Source organism: Tenrec ecaudatus, chromosome 12 (assembly GCF_050624435.1).
Source record: "Tenrec ecaudatus isolate mTenEca1 chromosome 12, mTenEca1.hap1, whole genome shotgun sequence".
NCBI lineage: Eukaryota > Metazoa > Chordata > Mammalia > Afrosoricida > Tenrecidae > Tenrec > Tenrec ecaudatus.
Window position 1 is genome coordinate 21,110,831 of NC_134541.1, and position 22,075 is coordinate 21,132,905.

General features: G+C 59.6%; 1 protein-coding gene across 3 annotated transcripts in view; it reads right to left on the bottom strand.

The window, feature by feature from the left end:
• Positions 1–21,723, bottom strand: part of PLCG1 (phospholipase C gamma 1) — a 30,592-nt gene extending 8,869 nt beyond the window's left edge. For 2 of the 3 annotated variants that reach the window (XM_075528747.1, XM_075528746.1), the window contains exons 1-9: positions 21,628–21,723; positions 20,929–21,256; positions 3,203–3,355; positions 2,985–3,078; positions 2,816–2,863; positions 683–767; positions 506–589; positions 270–304; positions 39–111 (exon numbers count right to left, since the gene is read on the bottom strand). In XM_075528747.1, coding sequence (XP_075384862.1) covers positions 39–111; positions 270–304; positions 506–589; positions 683–767; positions 2,816–2,863; positions 2,985–3,078; positions 3,203–3,355; positions 20,929–21,145 — 789 coding nt within the window. In that variant the 5' untranslated portion in view covers positions 21,146–21,256; positions 21,628–21,723. Of the gene's footprint in view, positions 1–38; positions 112–269; positions 305–505; positions 590–682; positions 768–2,815; positions 2,864–2,984; positions 3,079–3,202; positions 3,356–20,928; positions 21,257–21,627 lie in introns of those variants that run through there. The other variant, XM_075528748.1, reaches the window with a different exon arrangement.
• Between the last annotated feature and the right edge of the window lie 352 nt (positions 21,724–22,075).

The following is a 22,075-nucleotide window of genomic DNA, read 5'->3' on the forward strand; positions in this document are numbered from 1 at the left end:
TGCCCCCAGCACCCGCCCTCACCCTGGCCAGGCCGTACCCCCTGGTACTCCAGGAGGAATTGCTGGAACTCGGAAAGCGACACACGGCAGAGCTCTGGCCGCTCCCCAGCCCTGTCGGGAGAGAAGCGGAGTGCCTGGGGGGCCCAGGGCCCTTAGGAGGCAGGGCCCAGCCCAGCTAGGGCTCCCTGCTCCTATGGCCTCCCAGTCAAGTCTTGGAGGGGTGATGAGAGCCCAGGGGACACCCCCACCCACCCGGCTGCAGATCAAACCTCAGGGCAGTGGCTTCCAAGAAAGGCAGGTCCATCTGCAGGAGACATAAGCAGGTCAGCGCGAGGCCCCATGGAAGAAGGGGGCTCAGCTCAGGAGGGGAGACTGGGCTGCAGGTGAGGACAGGCTGCAGAGAAGAGCCCCCACCCCAACTCCCACCCTGCTATAGGCAGGTAGCAGGGCAAGGCAGGTGGGGCGGGACAAGGCTGGAGGGGTGGGGGAGGAGAGGCTCATGCACCGTCTTCTGGGCGCTGTACATGAGGCTGCGGTACAGCTGCGCAAACTGCCCGTAGCTGATGTCCCCACTGCGCTGCTCCAGGTCCTAGCAGGGGACAGAGTGGGGCACCAGTCACGCCACAAACCCAGGGCCTGGCCTTTCCCTGCCCAGCCCTGCAAACGTGTTCAGCACCCTCACCGTGAGGCGCTCTCGGAGGAAGCGCATGTTGGGGACCCGGTAGTTGACTTGGGACAGCATGTTCTTCAGGTCCTTGGCTGATATGCTGAGGGAACAGGGCGTTCACGGCTCACCCTGGGGCCAAGCCCACCGTGGAGCCATGAGGGGAGTCTGCAGCAGAACATGGGGGGCCCTTCCTGTGCCCTGTTCCTCAGCCCTGTGGGGTAGCACATCCAGGACCAGGGAGGCAGACTTGTGGGCAGAACTCACTTGCAGGTCACACCCCACCTCCTACCCCTTGAGGGCAGCTCAGCAGGGGGTGCTGGGAAGTGGACCCCAGCTCCTGTGGCCCCAGCCCCGCAGTGCAGAAGAGTAGGGGGTGGAGGCCAGGTGGCTGGACACCCTCAAGCAAACACAACTGCTGCTAACTGGGCACTCGCTCTGGGCGCCAGGCAAGGTGTGCAGTCAGGGCAGGCATGGGCCTGCCCACCAACATGCCCTTCCCGGGGTCTCAATGGGGCACTGGTGGCCCCGGCAGCAAGGCAGGAGAGCAGAACTCTCTCTTCTGCATGGTGCTTGGCTGTGGGGAGGGTAGGCACACAGGGAAACCACACCACAGCACGCCCTGCAAGCACGCACCTGTACCTCACAAGTACCTGAGGCCAGGGGCTGCAGGCCTTGGTTCCCAGCTGTGGAAGCAGCACCCCTCTTCCCAAGGTCTCCCTCCCTCCTGCCTCATCTCCCCCCCCCCCCCGCCCGATATAAAGACTCCTCATAGGAAATGGCCCTGCTCTCCACCTGACCCTGCACCTCAAGCACCAGCGGCCTCCTCACACTTAATCCTGGGGTCAATGCTCCTGTACACGCCTTCTCCTGGCCTTCTAGAACACTGCTCTACCCATCTACTCTGCTGCCCCCCTGCGCGCCCACCCAGGTTGGATGCCCTTTCCTGAGCTGTGTCTGCTCCAACCCCCACCACTCCTCTCAGCAAATCTTACCCACCGGCCCACGGCACCTCACGGGCATCTTACAGCGTGGCACGTCCCCAATGAACTGCTGTGCTCCACGCAGGTATGAATCTCCCCAGCAGGCTCCTACCTTGAGATGCTCAGCTGCTCTCTCACCCCAAACCAATCTGCAATTCCCACCCGGCTCTCCTTTAGATACACTGCCTCCGAGTGGATGCTGACTCACAGCGACCCCACGGGGAGGTTAGAGTTCCCTTTACGAGAGCAGAAGCCCTTAGCAGCCCGACACACGTAACCACCCACGCCCCCAGGGCTCTGGCACACTCAGAACCCCACCATCGTTGTCCTACACCCACTCATCCCCAGCCATTCTGGCTCTTGCCCTGTTCTACCCACAGCAACCGGAGTGACCCACTAACTCTGTATCACTCCCAACCCCCTCCAGGCTTCCCATCTCCCTCGAGCAGCAGGGTAGAGACCCTGATCAGGCCTACAACTCACAGCCTCCAAGCCTCTGGGCCTCCTGGCCCTTCAGTTTCCTCTTCTTGCGAGCATGCCAGGGTTCATTCTGCCCATGACCCCCTGCCCTAGAGAGCTTTTCCCCAGGTACCGCCCAGACCACCACCTTGCCAGCTACCTCAGCCCCTACTACTCCCCCTCCTATTCCCTGCTTCATGTCTCCCCGAGCACCCACCAGCACCCGGCATGATCAAGTTTGTTAGTTTCATTTACCATCTAGCTCCTCCCTTTAGTCTAGAACATGAGTGCCACATGGTGCCTTTCCCCCTGCTCTGGACTAGCGCCAGGCATTCACACAGGCCCGTGGACCCTGCAGGAGTCAAGTCAGGATCTGAAGTGCCACTTCTGCTGCCACCTCCCCACCCCTCAGCTGCCACCAAGGCCTCGAAGCTGGAGCGGAATGAAGCCCCCAACCCAGCCCTTGTGTACAGGAGCCCCGAGCTGGCATAGTCCAGCCCCACAGCCTGCACTTCCTGCTCTGCCCATGCATGGTCACTTTTGCCAGCTCACCTGTGTCAGTGCCTTAAGGACCACTTCCGGCCTTAGGAGGGTCAGAGTGCTTTCTCTAGAAAGCTACGTGTGCCAGGACCAACCCCACTCAACAGAGGTTCCCTGGGCTCCCTGGCTGCCCCTCCATACCCAGCTGGAGCCTGAGCTGGGCACCTACCGGTCCTCCCGATTCCGATCCACCGAGTAGAACTGCTTCCGAAGCCACCTACAGAGAGAAGCCTGGATGAGGGGTGGCTTCTGGCCTGGGGAGAGGCTCAGTGGACAGGGTATAGACACACAAGCCTGCTGACCCCAATGCCTGCCAGCGTTTCAAGGGAGGCGCTCACCGCTCGATCTGCAGGGGTGTGGCTGCCTGCAGTGTGTCCTCCATCAGCCATGTTAAGCCCTTGATCCACATGTTCACTTCATCCTCAGATGTAGCTGTGGACAGTGGGATTGTCAGCTGAGCCGGGGCACCTCCCCCCACCCCCAGAAGCACCCCAACCTGCTGGGATATCCTGAAGGGTCCTGCCCTGGCCCCGACCCCAGCCCTGAGGTGCCCCACCTTGCAGGCTCAGGGTCTTTAGGCGGAACTCCATGCCGTACAGGATGACAAAGCAGTGTGACTGCTCCGGCCGGAGAGCAGGGTCCTCTTGGTAGCGATCAAAGTCCCGGGAGGTCTTCCCTGGGCGGATCTCCTTGATCTCTCGGATGTCGACTAAGGAGGTGGAGATGCAGGGTCAGGACAGAGGGGAGCACCCCCATGCTCCCTGGAGAGGGGTGGCAAGGAGAAGCCCTGCCGGGGCACAGAGCCAAGGCAGTCTGCAGCCATGAACACAGTGGGGGGGGGGGGCTCTTTCTTGTGGCAGCCCCTGTGCCCCTCCTGGCCCTCTCCATCCCCAGGAACACAGCTGGCTGCAGCAGGAGGCAGTCTGCAGGCTGCCCTGTGGCGGGCACTTCCTGACACTAGAGTGCTGGGTCACCAAATCGTAAGCCTGGAGTCAGGGCTGGATTGGGTGGCCTCGGGTCCAAGAGAGGAGCCTGGCTTGGGTTCAGAGAACTCTGCACTCCCAGAATTAATGGCCCCGCCCCTAAGGACAGCCCAGCACTTCCTGGTCCTTCCTGAGGCAGCGGCTAGCCCAGAGATGCAGTGGTCATACCACCTATATCCTGGGACAGTCTCCCCATCCCAGCCTGTACTCAGTGCTCCCCCTGCTCTCACACTGGGAGAGGAGGGGCGTCCAGAGGCTAGAGCACAGACAACAGACCTCAGCACTGACCCACAGGACAACGGTGAGCGCTCCTTCAACCTCTCCAGGCCTCAGCTCGGCCACGTGTGCAGCACAGGGCCTGAACTCCCTCTTCCTCCGCCCTGGGGCTCTGGGAACGCCTGAAGCAGCCCTTCATAGTCCCATGGCTTGGCCCCCGTTCATCATCTGTGAAAGGGAGTGACTGACAGTAGCTTCTTCAGGAGGCTGATGGGGACTCAGAGTTCTACATGGCACAAGGCCCCTCCCATGAAGGTTCCATCCTCAGCCCTCCCCCCAGTCAGCTCTGCCCCAATGGATCTGGTGAGGGTCCCGGCCACACTCCTACCCTCCCCTGGGGATACCTGGCAGAGGGCAGGCACTCCAGCCTCAATACAAGGGGTATCAATATGTTGGTGGAAAAATCCCATTCTCTTTTCATCCCATCTGTCCATGGACTTTTTGAAGACCCTTCATAAAGAGATGGCAGGAGGATCAGGCCAAACCAAACTTGGCCTAGTCAATAACAATAACAGGACACTCCCTCTTGGATCTGGAACACCTTGGACTGCAGATAAGCCTGAAGATTCAGAGCACCTGACTGGCCAGCCCCCACCCAGAAGCCGTCCTACCCCAAATGCACTGCAGCTGCTGGAATGGCAAAGGGCCTGTGTTTCTCCCTCCTCAGACCCCTGCCACCATCTCAACGGTCCTCAGTGTCCGGTCCAGGGCCTCAGCCAGCCCCAAACCTGTCCTTCACCTGAAAGTCCCCCTTCCTGCTGGTTCTCTGCCCCTAACTTCTCGCCGATCACCCACTGGTCCCACAGAGTACCTTCACAGCTCTTCGACCACAGCCTTGATTACTCCCACCAAACAACCACCTTTCTCCTGACGGGGCTGGGTGAGATCATGACTCAGCTGTGATTGTTACAGGGTTAATGGTGGGTGCCAGCCTGCTAGGTATAAAAGGAGCCCTCTCAGAAGCAGGAAGGGGTAATCTATCAGCGAGAGACAAGGCACAGGAGAGGAGAGTGTCCTTGGGACCCCAGGGTCCTTGCCATGAGCCTCCCTAACCCAAGAGACAGCTGTGACCCCAGAGGAGCAGCAGCAGCAGGACCAGGAGTCACCCTGTGGACGTCCCAGCCCACGGAGCAAGTATAGCTGAGTGCTCTGGCTGATGGAGTGGGGTGCCTCTGGGCACTTAATTGGGGAGCTGGGTTTTGCCCCTTCACAAAGTTTGGGCTGAGTGTCACTGGCTTAAGGCTTATAGCAGAGTGGCATGCCCTTTGGGCATGTATTGGCCAAAGCCCTACAAGAGCTTTTGTCACATTGCCTGAGCAGGACAGAAGCCAGGCCCCAAGGCTGAGAGCCAGAAAAGGGCCTGCCTGCAGGCCTGGCAGAGGAGACTACCCCCTCCCCATTTCCTGAGGGTCCCTGGCTACCCCCATCCTCTCCGGCCAGAAGGACCTCCACAGTCATCCAACTGAGCCCATTCCCCAGGCCAGGAGGGTTCCCCCACCCCATGCCTGCTGAGAGAATGAATAAACAAATGGATGAGATGAGCAGCACACGGGTGGGGTGGGGTGGGGTGCTGAGGAAAAGGAGGGGGTACTGGGTCTCACAGAGACCCCACAGACAATAAGCGCCTCAGGATGGAAAAACTGAAGAGAGAGAAAACGATTAGATCTGCAAGTGTGAGGAACCTCCGCCCTCCCTTGCTCTCTGAACAGAAGCCAGCATGCTCTTCCGGCGTAGCTGCCCTCCCACACGCAGGGGCACACATCCATGCACAACCACGCCCTGGGTCCTCGCTCAATGTCAGGGATGTGGCTCTCACTTGGGAGGCTGCTGGAGGGCCAAAGGCCAACCCACCGCTCCAGGGCACATGCACACCTGCGACAGGCCTGAGGTGACCCTCTGGCTTGCCCTCTGCTCTTGGCATTTCCACTGAGACCAGTCTGGAGACAGAACAGGTTCCAGGCCAAGACAATGGCATTCACCTCCCCCAGGCTCCCCACCGACTCTCCCTGGCCCCAGACAGCCCTCCATAAGATGGGACCACTCTGGCCCTGATGCCTTCCCTCCAAGTCTCTGAACCAGCAGAAAGCCAGTAGGACCTAGCTCCCGGGTGTGACATTCTACCAGGTTCTTGAAAGCCACATCCTGTGCCATCTCCCAGCCCCCCACAGCCCATCGAACAGCCCCCTTTTCTAAGAGGAGCCAGTGCCCAGAGACCACTAGAATTGGAAAGGTGCTAGAATAAGTGCTCTCTGCAGTGGGCAGGCGGATTTCTAGGGCTGGGGGTGGAGGGGTGACAGTCTGAAGGTACAGGAGAGAAGCCTGTACTCCTGCTTCCTGCCCAGGCCCACTTAGGGCAGGGGAGGACCTCACTGGGCAGAAGATGGGAGGCAGGGCCTGTAAGGGGAACTTCCACAAGTCTAAGTCAGGATTCTCTGGGCTCAGCCTCAGTTCTGTAGGCACCATCTGGCTAGCATTGCCCATGCCTCCAGGGACTGTCCTCTGACCTCGGGAAGCTTAGGGACAGCATACCACGAGTGGTGTGAGGCAGGAACAGGCTATGCACCCACATGTTTTATGAAGTAGACTGGGCTCCAGGAGGGGACTGGGGGCCGTGCCCATGTCATGAGGCTGAGAGCCTTGGGAAGCCTGGCTGCCTGGGGCTCCAGTCCAGGGCACTCTGCTCCCCTGGAAAGCTGGGGCCCTAACCCTAACCCAGTCCCTCAGCCATTAAGATGGGAATTCTTCCCCCTCATAGGGATCCCGGGGTGTAGTTGCCTGTCCCCAGACGCCACAGGAGGCATTTCACCCACAGGCACCACACAGGAGGGCAGACTTGCCCAAGGCCTTGCCTGCAAGGTTGGGGCCTGGCTGTGATCTTCCAGTGTCCCATTCTGAGACCCCTCCGTGTATGAGGTGGTGCTGGGGGCTCATACCTCACACTGTTGGGAGTGTGTGTGCCTGCTCTTGAGTAGGAACCCAGGGCCCCGAGGCCTGCCCCTGGGGTGCCTTTCTGTGGTCCGAGTGTGCCCCAAACAGAGCCTTGGCAAGTGTCTCCCATCTTTGTCTCCTCTTTTGTTCACCTCTCATCTGAGCACAGCCACTCATAAGGGGTGTCTGGGTGAGGGCTACCCAGGCCCCCATATCAGCAGTGTGGCCCAAGGCAGGCACTTTCCCTTTAAGAGCCATCTCCTCCTCCGGGCTTCCTCTCCTCTGCTCTGCTCTGGGTAAGGCAGGCACCTTGGGGGATGCGGGGCTGGGACCAACAATGGGTATTGTGGCTGTTCTGGAGGCCCCTCAGGTTTCAGAACTGGACTTCGCAGGAGTGCAGCACCCCCCCCCCCCATCCTAGGACAACACCCAACCTCTTAGGCAGGGAGTGCTGACAAGGGGACAAGCTAAGTGGCAGCCAGCCAGTCTGGAGCCTGGGAAAGGGGGTGAAGACAATAACCACAGAGACCGGCTGTGGCTTGGCTCCTCTGAAGGTAGGGTCACTTCCTGTCTGAGCCCCCTTCCCCCCCAGCCACCAGCCCAAGCTCAAGTCCTGCCAGAGGGTGGGGGTGGCTGGCCAGCCTGCAAGCCACACAAAGGCACTATGCCTCCTCAGAGGTTCAGCCAGCCGGTTCTGCCCCCAGGTAGACTCACTCTTGTCACAGGACTGGTACCATAGTGTGTTAGGTGGTACGCCACTAACCATAAGGTCAGCAGCTTGAAGCCACCAGCAGCTGTGTGGGAGAAACACGAGGCTTCCTACTACCATCAAAAAGGTACCATCTCGCAAACGCACAGAGGCAGTTCTACCCTGTCCTACAGGGTCACTATGGGTCAAAACAGACTAAACGGGGAGCCACTTTCCCCAGTTCTGCGAACCTACAGACCCCTCAACCACCCCCCAGGCAAGGGCCTCTGGAGAGGCATGGGGAGCCAGGCGGGTGCGGCAGCGTGGCCACCTCTGAGAGCTCCTCTGCTCATGTAAAGTGGGGCCATCACTCTGGCACGCCCCCTCCCACCCACGATACCAACACTGGTTTCACGAGAACTGAACAAGAGTCTGTGAAAAACTAAACCCGACACCTGATGTCCACAAGGCTGCCACAACCTGGGACAGCCGCACACACCACTTGGCGGGCTTCCAGGAACTGCGCCTCCCGCAACAATGCTCAGGTGGCCAAAATGTCCACACGGTCCCCAGGTGGCAAGTCTACAGGAGCAGGCAGGCCTGGCTTTCTTCCACACACCAGGAGGTTTGAAACGCAGACCTTGGGGTTGGCAGCCCCAAGTTTAACCTGCTGCTACACCAGGATGCTTTTTGCCTTTAAGCAGACATGGAAATGATACACAACCTAGAAAAACCACAGTTCGGGGGAAACTTGGACGGTCGTCAGTGACTAACTCTGGCTGGTCCCCTCCCCTCTCTGTGTGCCCAGGAGACTCCAGGCCCGCTCAAGACGGCAGGACACACAGCCCCCAGCCACCCGCCTGGGTCTTTCCCTACTCCTCCATCCCCCACGGGTCTTGGGTGGCCCAGTGCTGACACCTTACAGGGATACTGGAACCACACCTAAAGACCTGAGAGATGCAGCCAGGGCCACGGTGGCTTACTGGGAGAAGGGGTCGATTGGGCACCAAGGACGGTAATTCAGTGGTCAATGGGGTGACTGAGTACCACTGAGACCTGGGGACAGTGGGAAGGGCCTGCAGGCAGAGGGAACTCACAGTGCTTGGGGAGGGACCACAGCACAGCAAGAGGCAGTGTGGCTGAGAGCTCTGTTCACCTTCCGTCCTCCCGGGCCACAGGGAGGTCCAGGAACATGGGCCCCAGAACAGTCTCATCTCTCCTTTCCTGCATTACACTAGGCATATACTTCATCAAGCCCCTCCACACAGCACATGCAGGGCCAGGTGGACAGTAAAGGAAGCCAGGCCTTCTCAGAGGCGGTGGAAACTACAAATGAAGCCACCGCCACCAGCCCAGTCCCTGGCACACACCCACTGGGGCAGACTGCACCCGGGGGTATCCCACGGCTCCTTCCTAAAGAGGTGCTGAGCTAGCTAGGAGCAGTCACAGAGCAGGGAGAAGCCGGGCCTTAATTACCACCCCCTTCTCCTGCAGGGGCTGAGGGGCCCAGTGCCCATGTCCCTGGCCACATATGTCCACCCGGCTCCCACTAGGGCTTCCTAGGTCACTGTTCCCCGCCCCACCCCCCTGACCTGCCTCAGCATCTGGCCCACTCCACCTTGGTAAACAGGAAAAGGTCATTTGGACAGCTGGATGGAGGTCAGTGGGGTCCCCCTACCTGGAATCTGCACCTGCCCGCCCTGAGCTAATTGCTTTGGGTCACAGTGGTAAGGAACCACGCAGAGGCTAGATTCTGGATGAATCTTGTCTTTACAGCGGCCAGAAAACAAGCTCAGATGGAAGGGTCTTGCCACACTCACACAGTGAAGTGTGAGCAGAACCGGGGCTCCCCGGGGCGTGGCCACCAGCCACAGCTCCTCAGACACAGGGCAGCAGCTGGCTATCTGTCACAGGGGGCACCCTGGGACACAGTCAGATGACTCCCCCTCCACTTCAGAGCTGCAATGGCACCCCCAAAGGAATGGAGGGGGGCTGGGCAGTCATCCGGAGGTGTGCTCACTCACCCTGTCTTCCAATCAAACACTCATGAGGGAGGCAACTGCCATGGGTGGGGCCTGAGTTCCCACCTTCCCGGAAAAAGCCCTGCCTGATGGATGAAACAGATAGGAGTGAGGATGACAGTGAGCTCAAGGCAGAGGCAGGGTGATACAGAGGCAGAGGCAGGGTGATGCAGCTGGGGCACGGGGTGAGAAGCGGCAGGGGCTCTCGGGCAGCTTCACAAGGGCAGGTATGAAGCACAGCTAACAGTTAAGTTTCTGGAGGGCAAAAGAGTTGAACTTGGAGGGCATGAACAGAGCGGCAGCAGCAACAGCAGCAAGGTGAGGGCTGTCCAGGGCCGGACCTGTGTGCGCCACCTGCAGGGGGTGCCTGTGATCTTACCACTTGGCATGGCTACACAGGACAGGAGCATTTCGGCCCACTACAGAGCCAGGGTGGCCTTCCAGGCCCAGGGCCCCCCCGGGCAGTGACATGACACTCAGGCCATGGCTCTCAGGCCCTCGTGGAAGTGCTGAGCGTGCTCCTACCTAGGCGTGTCTGCAAGCTGAACAAGTAGCTAAGTGGGGCCAGCTGCCTACAGTTCTTGCCTCTGGTCTTTTCTGTGATTGTTTTACAGGTGCAGCAGGTGAAGGTGAGTGTGAGGAGGCTTACTCTAAAGGCACAACTCAGTACAGCCAGCCAGACCATTCTCCTTGAAGCCCCAGACCCTTAAACCCAACTGCCCACTTGCCACCCCTATTTGCCCATCAGTAACACCCCCCAACCCCCGCTCAGCCTCTCCCAACCAAGGCAGCTTGCCAGCTAGAAGCAGCACTGTCCACACAGGCGCCAACCCTACAACTCACGGCCCAACCTCAGCACCCCTCCCACACACTTCTTGGTTCCATGCAGCACCACAGATGGCCAGTCATGAGCACCTCCGTGTGGGGCAGAGGCCAGCACTCAGAATCACCCGCACCTGGAGGGGAGGGCATGAATGACGGGCCTGATGCTGGGCAGGCACCCAGCCCATGGGGGCAAGCAGAGAGCCGACTGGGCTACCAGTGTGTCAAGTTCTCAATGAGACTCCTTTCTCTTCATCACTACTAATGATAGGAAATAGGATGGGGAAAAAACCAAAACCCCAAGCTGCTGCCACCAGGCCGCTTCTGCCTCACGGTGACCACAGAGGCCAGCCAAGTGCAAGTCTGAAGAGCTGACGGCCACATCTGGCTCCCCGAGGCTCAAGCCACCAAGATTTACCCACTGCATGCCCAAGGCTCCTAGAATAGGATAAGGAGCCCACCCCCCCACCCCACTCACAAGAGAATTGTACAGAGGCTAACAGACTCCCCCCAAGGTGGCAGGGCACCCACTGCCCTGCACTGCCTAGCACATGTATTCGACACAGGGGTAACCGGATGTGTTTCAAGATAATGGAGTCTCTCTCTCCACTAGACTGTCAGCTCCTTGAGGGCTGGGCTGTGTCTACAGGGCTGCAGGACTAACAGGAAGTGTTCCCTGACAGTCACTGCTGCCGGGCACTGTCCCCTCTCCTGCAACCCTGGTCCTGCTGGGCCACACACACGCCTGATGACATGGGGTGATGGGGCAGACAAACCTGTGGCCTCCTCCACATAGGAAATCAAAGGGGCTGCTGGGGGCGGGGCGCGGGAAGAGCAGTGAGGCAGAAGCTTCATGGCCTCTCCAGCTCCCGCCTGTCATGGCCCCTTGGGCCCCACTCCCCTGTGGCCTCAGACCTTAGCATGGAGCAAGCCTCCAAAACAAGCCTGGGGCAGCTCTAAGAACATAGGCTGGTCAGCTGGCGGGCCTCTTCTGCACAGCCCACTGGGTTCTCCAGCATCAGAACCCTTTACCCAGCTTTTGGCCACATGCCACTAGGGCCATGCCAGTCCACACACCAAGCCACTGTCCTTGTCCCCGCTGCTTCTTGGGGAAGCAGGTCCATCCTCGTGAATGGCCAGGCTCTGATCTCACCACAAGGGTCAGGGAGCACCCTTGCTCACTCCCCTTCCCCCCACACACACTAGAGAGAGGTACGGGGTGGAGGGGGGGTGTTCCTCATCTTGATTTTACTTCCCAGTTTCTACCCTGTGGAGGCAGCACTCCCCACAGCCCAGCCCCCCCAGCTTGTACAGAGCCACATCCTCCCAGGGTGGGCCTAGTCCTGACGCCAGGATCCCTGCTGTCACTGGAGGAAATGTGCTGTGGGCAGGCTGGCGGGCATGCTGAGAACTGGCAAGAAAGGCCCCAGCCCCGAGAGAAACGGACAGCTGACATGGATGCATGATACTGCTGCGCTCAATAGCATCTGCAGAACCTCAGAGAGGGCTCTGCCCCGGGCCTGCCCACCTCCTTGCTGAAGGAACTGAGCCTAATCTCTTAGCTGATCTCTGCCCACCCACCCCCGCCCCACCCCGCCCCCTGAAGCTGAGGCTGAGAAACCTGTGGGACTTGTGACCAACGGAGACCTCCTCTCGTCCTGCCTAGAGTTAGTTACCGCTTGTATCAGGCCCACGCTTTCTGGAACTGAGTTTGAAGACACTCACCCCACAGGGTTAGAATTCCCCTGCCACACACACTCAGCCTCCGCACACCCAGTCCCCACGGGAGGAAGGACCCAGGCAAGAGTGCTTGATTGCAAACCATCCCCTAAAAAAGCCACTTCCCCCAGGACTTCTCGGCCTGGCTAGGTCCCAGGTGTTGGAAAAAAACGTAAGCCAGCCCCAAGGTGAACTGCTCACCTGGGCAGAGAGCATTCGATTTTCGGCCAACAAGTAACCATATTCACCTGTGCCCCAAGTCTGTAGCAGCCACGGCCTGGAGTCAGACCGCCCACTTTTGCCATGCCCACCCACACCTGGCACCTCACAGCCTGTACACATGCCAGACTGGGGGTGGGGGGTGGGCTCGAGCTGCAGAACTGCTGCTCCAGAGAAAGAAGGTGATCCTGGTGGGGCCCTCGGGCTCCATCAACAGCACCCAGGCTGCACTGTGTCCCATTGGCCCTGGGCCATCGCAGTTCTCAGCATGTTCCAGGTCACAGCTGCCCAGGATGGAAGATGGGTCGTATCCTTCCCTCACCTCCCTGCCCCAGCTTCCTCTGTGCCAGTCTCACGCTTGGCAAGGGAAACGCCAGGCTGCTGTGGGCGACAGCCCCACCCCACTTACTCTACGTCCTGAGCCTAGCTGGGCAGGGGCGGAAGGAAGCAGCAGAACCTAGCACAAAGCCGACACAGGCTATAAATAGGGGCCCCCTCCCTGCTTCCCCCAGGATGGGACCAGTTCCTAGGAGGTGAGGAGTGGAGTGGGAGCTAGTGCTTGGGCCTGGGCACACAGCCACAGGGCCTCTCAAAGGGCAGCCAAACACCACCTCCAGACAGAGGAGCTAGCGTGGAGGAGACTGAGCTAGGCGCAGAAGCAGACGTGCTGCACCCTCTCTTGGGACCATTGCCTTTCCCGGCTCCATCAGTCCCACGGCCCCAGACATCCTCACACCTCTCTGGGGCCCTTCCACGGGTTCCTCTTTATCACTGCCCCTGGAGGTCTGGTACCCAAACTAGGGCACTCTGGGGGCAGTCATGAGAGGTCAAGTGCCCCAGGCCAGACTTGGGCAGCCCAGGATGAGGCATGTGTGCCAAGGGGCCTCCCGTGGGCTAAGGGCACCGCCACAGCAGCTCAAAGGCTGCTGAGCCCGACCTCTCGGGGGCATGGCTATCATTATGAATACAAAGCCCCCAGCTGCCTGGCTTGGGTATCAGTCGGCTCCCCACGTTGTCCATGTCACAAAATGGAAGCCCAGCCCAGGGGGCCCAGTGTCCAGGATCTGCTCAGGGAGGTGACTAAGGCCACTCTCTAGAAACAGCTAAACCCAGTGAGTGATGAACACTCGCATGCACGTAAAGGAGTGAGCGAGCTTTGCTGCCATCAGTGCCTGTGCTGGGGGAGTAGGTCTCTGACTGTGCTCCAGCACTCCTGGCCCGCTCTGCCGGATGCAGCCAGGCGCTCACATAGCCCATAGTGGTTTCCTTGGCTGGCTGTCCACTGTGCCCTCTCTGGCCGTGTCCGCCCTAACCTTTCTGTTCCCAAACAGCATCCGACCCGCTGCCTCTGCATCTGTGCCAGTGCTGGACTGCACAGGGTCTGGCACGGTGAGCTAAGGCCAGCGTCCAAGGCTAGAGACACTCAAGGGGTGCCTTGCTTGTTCCCTGTGCCTGAGTCTCCAGAGAGTGGTTGTTCTGAGGGGGGAAAGCTAGCTGTGGTGGTGCAGAGGGTGCAGCAGGCCAGAGGTCTGCCAGTCTGTCACTGTGAGCAAGGCAATGCGCATCATGGGCCAAATGGGGGTGGGGTGGGTAAAAAGACAAACGCACTCTTGGGTTTGCAACAAGGGGTCCCTGGAAGGGCGCTTCTCGGACCAGCTGCAGCACAAAAGCCCAGGGAGACTTGTTGCTGTGAACCAGGAAGAGCCAGTCTCTTTTGCAGCCCCCTGCCCACCCCCAGTCAGCAGGTACTCTCACTCCTGAACTTGTGGGAAAGGTGCGGGGCTATCAGATGCATCTGGTCTGAGGGCAGAGTGGAGGTCAGATACCTTGGTTCATGTGAATAGGATAAAGCTGGGAATTCTGGTCCTATAGAACAACATTTGCTGGAGGATGGGAGAAGAAATGGAATGTCACGGCGGCAATCAGAAACCTAGGCTCTCGTCCCACGCATTTGCCCTGTGACCTTCTGCTTGGGGAGGGACACAAATTCCCGCCTGCCCTCCCTTGACTTACCCAGCTGATGTGAAGGACTAACAGTAAGTACCAAAACCAAACCAGACCAAACCCATCACCATCAAGCCAGTTCCGGCAAAAAAATAAAGCAACCCCGCAGGGCTGAGCAGAACTGCCCACAGGGTTTTCCCAGGCTGTGCATCTTCACAGGGGAGCAGCAGCCGTGTGCTTTAGCCACAGTGCCACCAGCACTCCTTTCACACAGTACAAAGGATGAGAAAAAATGCTCTATGAACACGAGAGTACTATTCCAACACTGGCCCTTTTCTTTATCCTCGCGAGCAACTCCTGGAACAAACCTTTGGGCCTCCGAGCCCCTGTAATAGAGAGATGCTATACAGGGGACAAGAGAGATGAGCCCCTCGCTCAGGTGAGAGCAGGCACTTCTGGCCTGGTCCTTGTCGTGATGGCGAGAAGCAAAGGAAGTGGCGGGCCCAGCTCCTCACTGTCTTACATCACCTCTGCAGGCAAGTCGGAACAGGTGCACACTTAGTCTTCTTTCACTACACACAAGCCCCCCCCCCCCCCCGTACAGTTTGTTTATGTTATGGTTGCTGATGGGCTGTTTTTGTTTTCTGTATGATTTTCTTCGTAGAAAACCCAGGATCGGTACATCCATGGAGACAGTGACTACACATTACAATAGCGCCTGAGAGCTATGATCAGGGAGGCTGGGGGGTAACGGGGAGCTCATAAACAGCGGACACAAGAAGGAAGACAATGATGACAAATGGACCGTGGTGCTGATTGCACAACTGCTGATATATTTAAGCCACTCGGTTATATGGTACATGATGTATGTGGCAATAAAATACAGTAAAATAATAAATCCAGGAATTGCCCCCGAGAAGCCTTTTGACTGACTGAAAAGCTGCGTGTGTGCCAGGCGATGGTGATGCGGGGTTTGCTGAGGGCGGGGGCCAGTTCAGTTGTTTCAAAGGGAGGGCGAATAGACATAGCATTAAAGGGCAGGTGGGTGTGGTGTGGGTCCCAGGGGCTCAGTGACTTACTAAACGCCCACCCAGAGCCCAAGGCTGTGCTGGGCCCTCGCCATAAAACCTTCTTGCCTATGACCTCCTTTGACTATTAACCCGCCAGTCACCCTCTGAGGAAGAAGTCTTCACAGCCGAAGAACAGTTCAGATGGTTGAATAGACTTGCCCAAGGCCACAGTCATGTACAGACTTGAACCCCAATCTGACCCCAGAACCAACCGACTGCCCAGACACTCCAGCCCCCTTTCAATCACCAAGAGGGTGGCGGGCACTGTCAGGCTGACAGCCGCTGGAGGGCGAGCCTCACCTTCAGCTCTGCCTAAGGCAGTGGGTTCTCAACCTTCGTAATGCCTCAACCCTTTAAGAATAGGGTGGCCCTGTGAAAGGGTCATTCTATCCCCAAAGGGGTTCCAACCCACAGGTTGAGAGCACAGGTGCCCAAACTTATTTGGCCCCCTGCCCCCTTTTCAGAAAAGAAAGTTAACCAGCAACCCCAGCTTCTATAGTTAAACAGTCCTATAAAAGGTCAGTACTATGTAACTCTAAAATTCCAGTATCCCCACTTGGGAACCCCTGACCTGAAGTCCTGCCACCTGAAACCAGGCTGCTCTCAGGCAGGCCCCCAGTGAGGCAGACCTCTCTGCAAGGAGCCGAGAGCACCCCTCCGCCTATCTCAACAAAGCCCTCCAAGTTCCCTCGGGCTACTCTGGTTCAGAGAGGAAATGGACAACGGGCTATTTCCCAGCCCCTCATCTCAGATCTCATGCCTCTCGCCAGTTATCTGTCCACAGTTATCTCTGGTCACAGACAGGGTAGAGTGAGGAGAGAAGGCGGGGTCGGCAGGGCCCCAGTGCATCCCACCACCCCAAGGTGGGCATCGCCGCACTTCCTGTTAGACTGAGTTCTCCCCACCAACACTGCTTGGGCCTGCGCAGGCACTTTGAGCGAGGCCGGTGAGATACCTTCAGCCTGCAGTGAGGGCCACCACCCAGTGCAGCTGCTTCCAGCCAACTCAACCCCATCCCACCCCCACCCACAGGCCGCCTGGTCGTGCCCCCTCCTGACTACCTTCCCCTCAGCGCTGCAGGTGCACCGCACGCTCACTTTCTTCCTTCCCACTGCCATCCGCTACAGTAAGCAAGCACCCTAACAAAGACTCTTGTGTGGCCCTAAGAAAGGCCCCATGGAGTGGAAAGTGGGTGGCATCTAGTACTGCCCAGAGAGGTGAAGCCACACACTCAAGTTCACTGCACAATGGAACTTCAACCAGGCAGGGCTCTAAAACCCAAATGCTCAGCTACTAAGCTCTGCGGTCCCGTCCCTCATCCACGCCCACTCTATCCTCTCTCCTACCAACTTTGGTCCCTCGCTGGCCTCCCTCCCTCCCCACGCACATCTCTCAGGTACGATCCCTCTCTGACAAACAGCCTACAGCCAAGTCCTCTTCAGCCTTTGTACCGCCCCCACCTCACCCTGATGCCTACAGAACCAACCCCCCCAGCACAGAATTCCACGCCCAGCCTCCTCTCCACCTCAGCCAATTCCGTGACCCATGAGAAGTGAGCCGTGCAGCCAGCCAGTGGCGCCTCGGCACACTCTCTCCGCCAGCTCTTCCGGCTCTGTCCTCTGCACCTCCAGCTCACCGTGGAGAGCCAGCTGTCCAGCGGCACTCCCAGAGCGCGGGAACCCAACACAAGGCTATAATTACATGTCTCCAGTCTGGCTCTGGCGAGAGTGCAGCGTCCTTGGTGGCACAGGCTGTGTCTTAATCATCTTTTGAACCCTTGGTGCCTAGCACTGAGCAAACAGGAGGAGGCACTCAATAAATATTTATTGAACGAATAAATGCCTCCCATTCCAAGGTGCTGCCCAAGGCAAGATGAGCAACCAAGATCTCTGCATGGTGACTAGTCGGTCGGCGTTTGGGGGCATCTATGCAGTACATGTCCACATGTATGTCCGTACACACATGCGCACACTCACAACCCTAAGAGGGCTGGAGGTGGTGTGGGTCCCAGGGCTGGAGTACCCAATTCTGTGAAGAGCACCCTGGTCCTCGGATCCCAAGAAAGAGCACTGGGCTGGGAGGCCCTACAGGGCTGGTGTGGAAACCCACACGTGGGGAAAAAGCTGGGGTGCTGCGGAAACACAAGGGCCTGACTTTCCTGGAAAAACTACAGTCAGGCAGGAAACACACAGGCAGGGATGGCCAGCTCTGGAGATCCGGACATGTGCTCTTGGCCCCCGTCCCGCTGGGAACAAGCAGCCAGCGAAAAAGAAAACCCTTCAGCATACCTGGCTTGGCCCCCACAAGCAGGACCCACAGAGCAGGCCTCTCCCCCTCACCAGCGGCTTCCCGGGGTTGTGAGTGGCTTTCTTCCCCCACCTGCCTACAAGGACCGGGACTTCTAAACCCTAATGGTCTGCTTCAGTTTCCCTAAGGGCAAAGCTTGTATTTATTTACCACCTGAAAGGATCTATCAACCAAGGCAGCAGAAGCTCCCACAGGCAATCGGCCTGTGCTCCCGGCTCCTCCGTGGGTTCACCGCACCCATGGCTACTATGCACGCCAGGAGCCTCGGAGGGCCAGCCTCTCTCAGCCCAGCTCTGAGGAAGGCACTAGAAGGGAAAGAGTGAAGCTGAGGCCGAGGCTGTCTCTTGCAGGGAAGATGGAGGAGACCTCTGCCCTGTCAGGTCTGAGCACAGAGGTGAGGTCCCTTCTCAGAAGAGCACTGGGACCTTAAGGGAACACAGGGCTTGAGGAGCTCGGGGTGTATGCGTGTGGGGGGGAGGGTGAAGAACACACAACCTCATGGCCTAGCATTGGCTGGCAACTGCTGATCAGCCCTCAGTGGAGGGCAGAGACTACCACACACCAACACCGTCACCCGTGGTGTAATTTATGCCCGCGAGTCCCAACGTCTCCCAGGGCCCTGGTGAGGCTGAGACAAGAAATGGCATCTGAGAGCCACTAGAGCCCTCAGCAGGAAGCCTATGCTTGCCTGGTACTCACTGTGTTGGTATCTGCAACCAGATAAAAAGCAAAAAAACTGACAAAAGGCCAAATACCAACCAGTTTCCTGTCACACCACGCAGCACCAAAGCGTGCCCTCCTTCTTCTTCTGAGCCAGACTGCTGCCCTAGTCATCTGCCAGAGCCTGGGCTGACAGGTGCCCAGAGGGTACCCAAGCGTCCTCCCTCTCTCTGACCAGGCTACTGGCATTGCATGCTCCTGGCAGAGTCTGCCGGCAGGGGACTCTGGTGACAAACCCAGCTCTCCTCTGCCCTCTGGTCACTCTGGCACAGTCTGTCTGAGCCTGCAGAGATCAGACTTACCAAGGAGGTGAGCCCAGGAAAGGGCAGAAGTGGGGCAGGGCTTCCTTACAGGCGCCATTTGCCATGTCTTGCAACTCCCAGCCAAGCATCTACTTGCCCTTTTTACCCAGACTCCTTTAATCTATGGCCCCCCGCCCCCAAATCAAAGGGACTGGGCCTCTTCCACACCCTCTGCCTACCCTCCTAGGCTGTGCAAATCCACCTGATGAGGTCACTGATCTGCAAACTTCTTGCTGACCCCACTCTTGAGGGCCATTGAGTCGGCCTCATTCTTGCTTCCATCCCCTGTGGACTAGATGGTTCTCCCCTGCACACCCCACCCTGCTTTACAAGTAAGTAAGGGAGTCACACCGAAGAGTCAGATGTGCAAAGCTCCCAGTGCTTTCCTACAGAAATGCCACTCTGGGTGGTAGGTGATGGGTGGGGGCTAAAAAAAACCATTTCCTCCGCCTTTCAAGGTTTCAATTTAGAGGAAATGTGAACTTGGCCCTCACTCACCTCTCTTCCTGCACCCTCCCCCTCTCCCAGAACTCAGGACAGTCTGTTATTGTTATGAGTAGTAACAGCTCACACAGATTGCACAGTTACAATGTGTCAGGTTCTTGTTGGATGTTTTAAGTCAACTTTCTCATTTAATCCCCAGAGAAGCCATCCCTTTAGGGCGGATATATTACTAAACCATTTCACAGGTGAGAAAACAATGGCTCAGAGAAGAGAAGGAATTGGACCCAGACCCCAGTCTTAGCGGCAATCCCGTTGTGGCACTTCCTGCCTGCAGGCCACAGGCGTGGTTTAAAATGTAGTCTGTTATCCAGGAGATCTTCATCTATCTGGGGACCTCCAGGCACTGCCATCAAGTCAGCACAGCACAAGGTCACAGAAGCAGGGGGCGGAGGGTGAGAGAATAGGACCTGGAGGCGGCTGCCTGTGGGATGTCCCCAGGGCTTTCCCAGTTCTGGGCAGTGTCTGTGGGGCCTACACTTCAGCATCCAGGCACCCACATCATTAAACAGAAACCTTTCCTAGCGGCTGACAGGGTCAACAGAGACCAGGAGGAAGAGAGCACCATTCTTCAATGTCAGACCTGGAGTTGGTAGCAGAGGGTGGCTGCCTCACCACAAGACCCTCCTTCCTCCCAATCCCCAGTGCACACCATGCCCATCTCTAGGTTTGCCGGGGCTTCCCAGGGGGTTTGCTGCTTCCTGACCCCTTCCACCCCAGGGACTTAGTTCTGAGCCTGGCTCTGCCCACCCCATTTGGGGAGGGGGTTCTTTGCAGGAAACAACCCAGTCACAGTTGCAGACACTGGGCAGGGGTGGTGATGGTGTGGAAATAGAGGGCTGTGTGCACCTAGACACCCATGAGTGGGCTATCACTCTGAATGATGGAGGGGGTGTACGGGTGGGGTTTCAAACACGCCCCCCCCCCAGTCCTCCTCTCATGGGAGACGAGCAAAAGCAGCAGAGCTCAGGCCTAAGAGAGCAAAAAGGCAGGAAACCAAGAGTAACTCTTCCCAGTTCCCGGCAGCCACTGGACACAGGACGACGAGGGGCACAAAGAGCAAACCATAACCTGCTGAGCATTGTACAGTAGAGCCATTAGTTACCTGCCTGCGAGGCACCCCAAGCTGGCCTCCTTGGGGCCAGGCTCCTGGGCCCGTTGGCTCCCCTGGGCCCGGGAAACCTCGTCCCAGCACCCAAAGTCTGCGGTCCCACCCAGGCCTCCCAAACTCAGCTCCAGGGCAAAAGAACCAGTTGGGAAAGGGCGACGGACAGGTTCCCTTGACTTCTCCAAACCACAGGGGGGGCCACCTCTCTCCTTCCCCAAGGTGATGATGAGCAGGCTTGGCCCCACACCAACCGTACCCCAACATCTGCCCAAGTTCCACCCGAGGAACGCCCCCCACCCCGCGGCGCCTTTCCTCCGGGCCCAGAGCTGCCCTTTCGCGAGAAGGGGCGGTGGGCAGCAGCATCTGCTCCGGGCCGGGCGCTCCTGCACGGGCTGGGGGCGTAGCCTCCGCTTCCTGCGCTGAGAGGGGGACCCGCTGGGCTTTTTAGGCCTCTGGGCGACGAGCTGAGAAGGCTCCCCCCAGCCGGGGGAGGGGGCGTCCTGTCAGGTGACCGAGGACCCGGATGCCCCCCGCCCCTGGTGACCACCCGGGACGCGGCGGGGGCGGGGCCGAACCCGGACGGGGAGGGGGAAGGGCCCGAAAGTTTGCCCGAGTGGCTCCAGCTGCGGCCTCGGGCGGGACGGGACGGGGCGGGGAGAGGGGGGCGCACTTACTGGCCCCCTCGATCTTGTCGGCGCCGCGGCTCCACGTGATCTGCCGCGTCTCCAGCTTGACCTGGAAGGTCTTCCGCTCGGGCCGCTGCGACTTCTTGGAGTAGAACAAAGTCATGACGGTGCCCACCTCGAGGCTGCGGCAGAGGTGCAGCACCTCCGCGTCCGAGGGCGCGCCGGGCCCGCAGCCGTTGGCGCAGGGGGACGCGGCGCCCGCCATGGCTCGGGCTCTGCGAGGAGAAGAGGCGAAGGCGGCGGAGGCGGCAGCGCAGGCCCGGCGGCCCGGCGGCGGGGTACGAGGCAGCCGGCGAGCGGGACCCGAGGCTGGCTCCTGCGGGCGGAGACGGGGCGGAGCCTGAGGCGGGGCCGGCGGCCCGGAGACCACGCCCCTCCCGCGCGCCGGGAACAAAGGCGCCCGCGCGCCCGTGGGGGGGACCCCCGCCCGCGCGCTCGCGCTGCGCGGCCCCCGGCAGCGGCCCGACCCCGGCCCGCGGAGCTCCGCCGGGCGGCCCCGGGCTCGGGCGGCGCCCCGCCCACAGGCTGCAGGCCCCGCGCCGGCCGTCAGACAGCGCCCAGCCCGCTGCCCGCGCAGGCCCCGCCGCAGCCCTCTCCCCGGGCCCCGCAAGCGGCCCAGCGTGCCGCCGCAGAGCGCCGAGCGAGAGCGGCGGTGCCGAGCACCCGCCAGCCGCCGAGCCCGCTTACCTGGGCGGGCTGCCCGGCGGAGGGAGCCAGGCCGGGCCGCCTCACACCCGCGGCGGCGGAGGCGGGTTCTCGGTGCGCCCTCTCCCGGGAGGGGCGGGGCCGCCTGCGGATTGGCCAGCGGGCTCTGATGGACAGCATGCCCGCCACGCCCCTCCTTTGGAGGCGCAGGCCAGTCCTCCGCTGCCCAGCCCCTGCGGCCCGGGTGCCGTCCAAGGGTATCCGCCCCCCACCCTCCCAAACGGGACAAGTCCCCTAGGCTTTGGCTCCGCGATTGCGCTGCCCAGAGCCCTCCCTATAAGGCTCTGGTAGCCTTGGTCTCCTTCCCTCATTGCCTGCAGTCCGACTGCCTGCTGCAGCTTCCAGCTCAGCCCCCAGCCACGACTTCACAGCGGACGCATCTTGCCTCCCACCTCCCTGTCCCGCCCCCTCTCTAGGCTCCGTGGTGTCC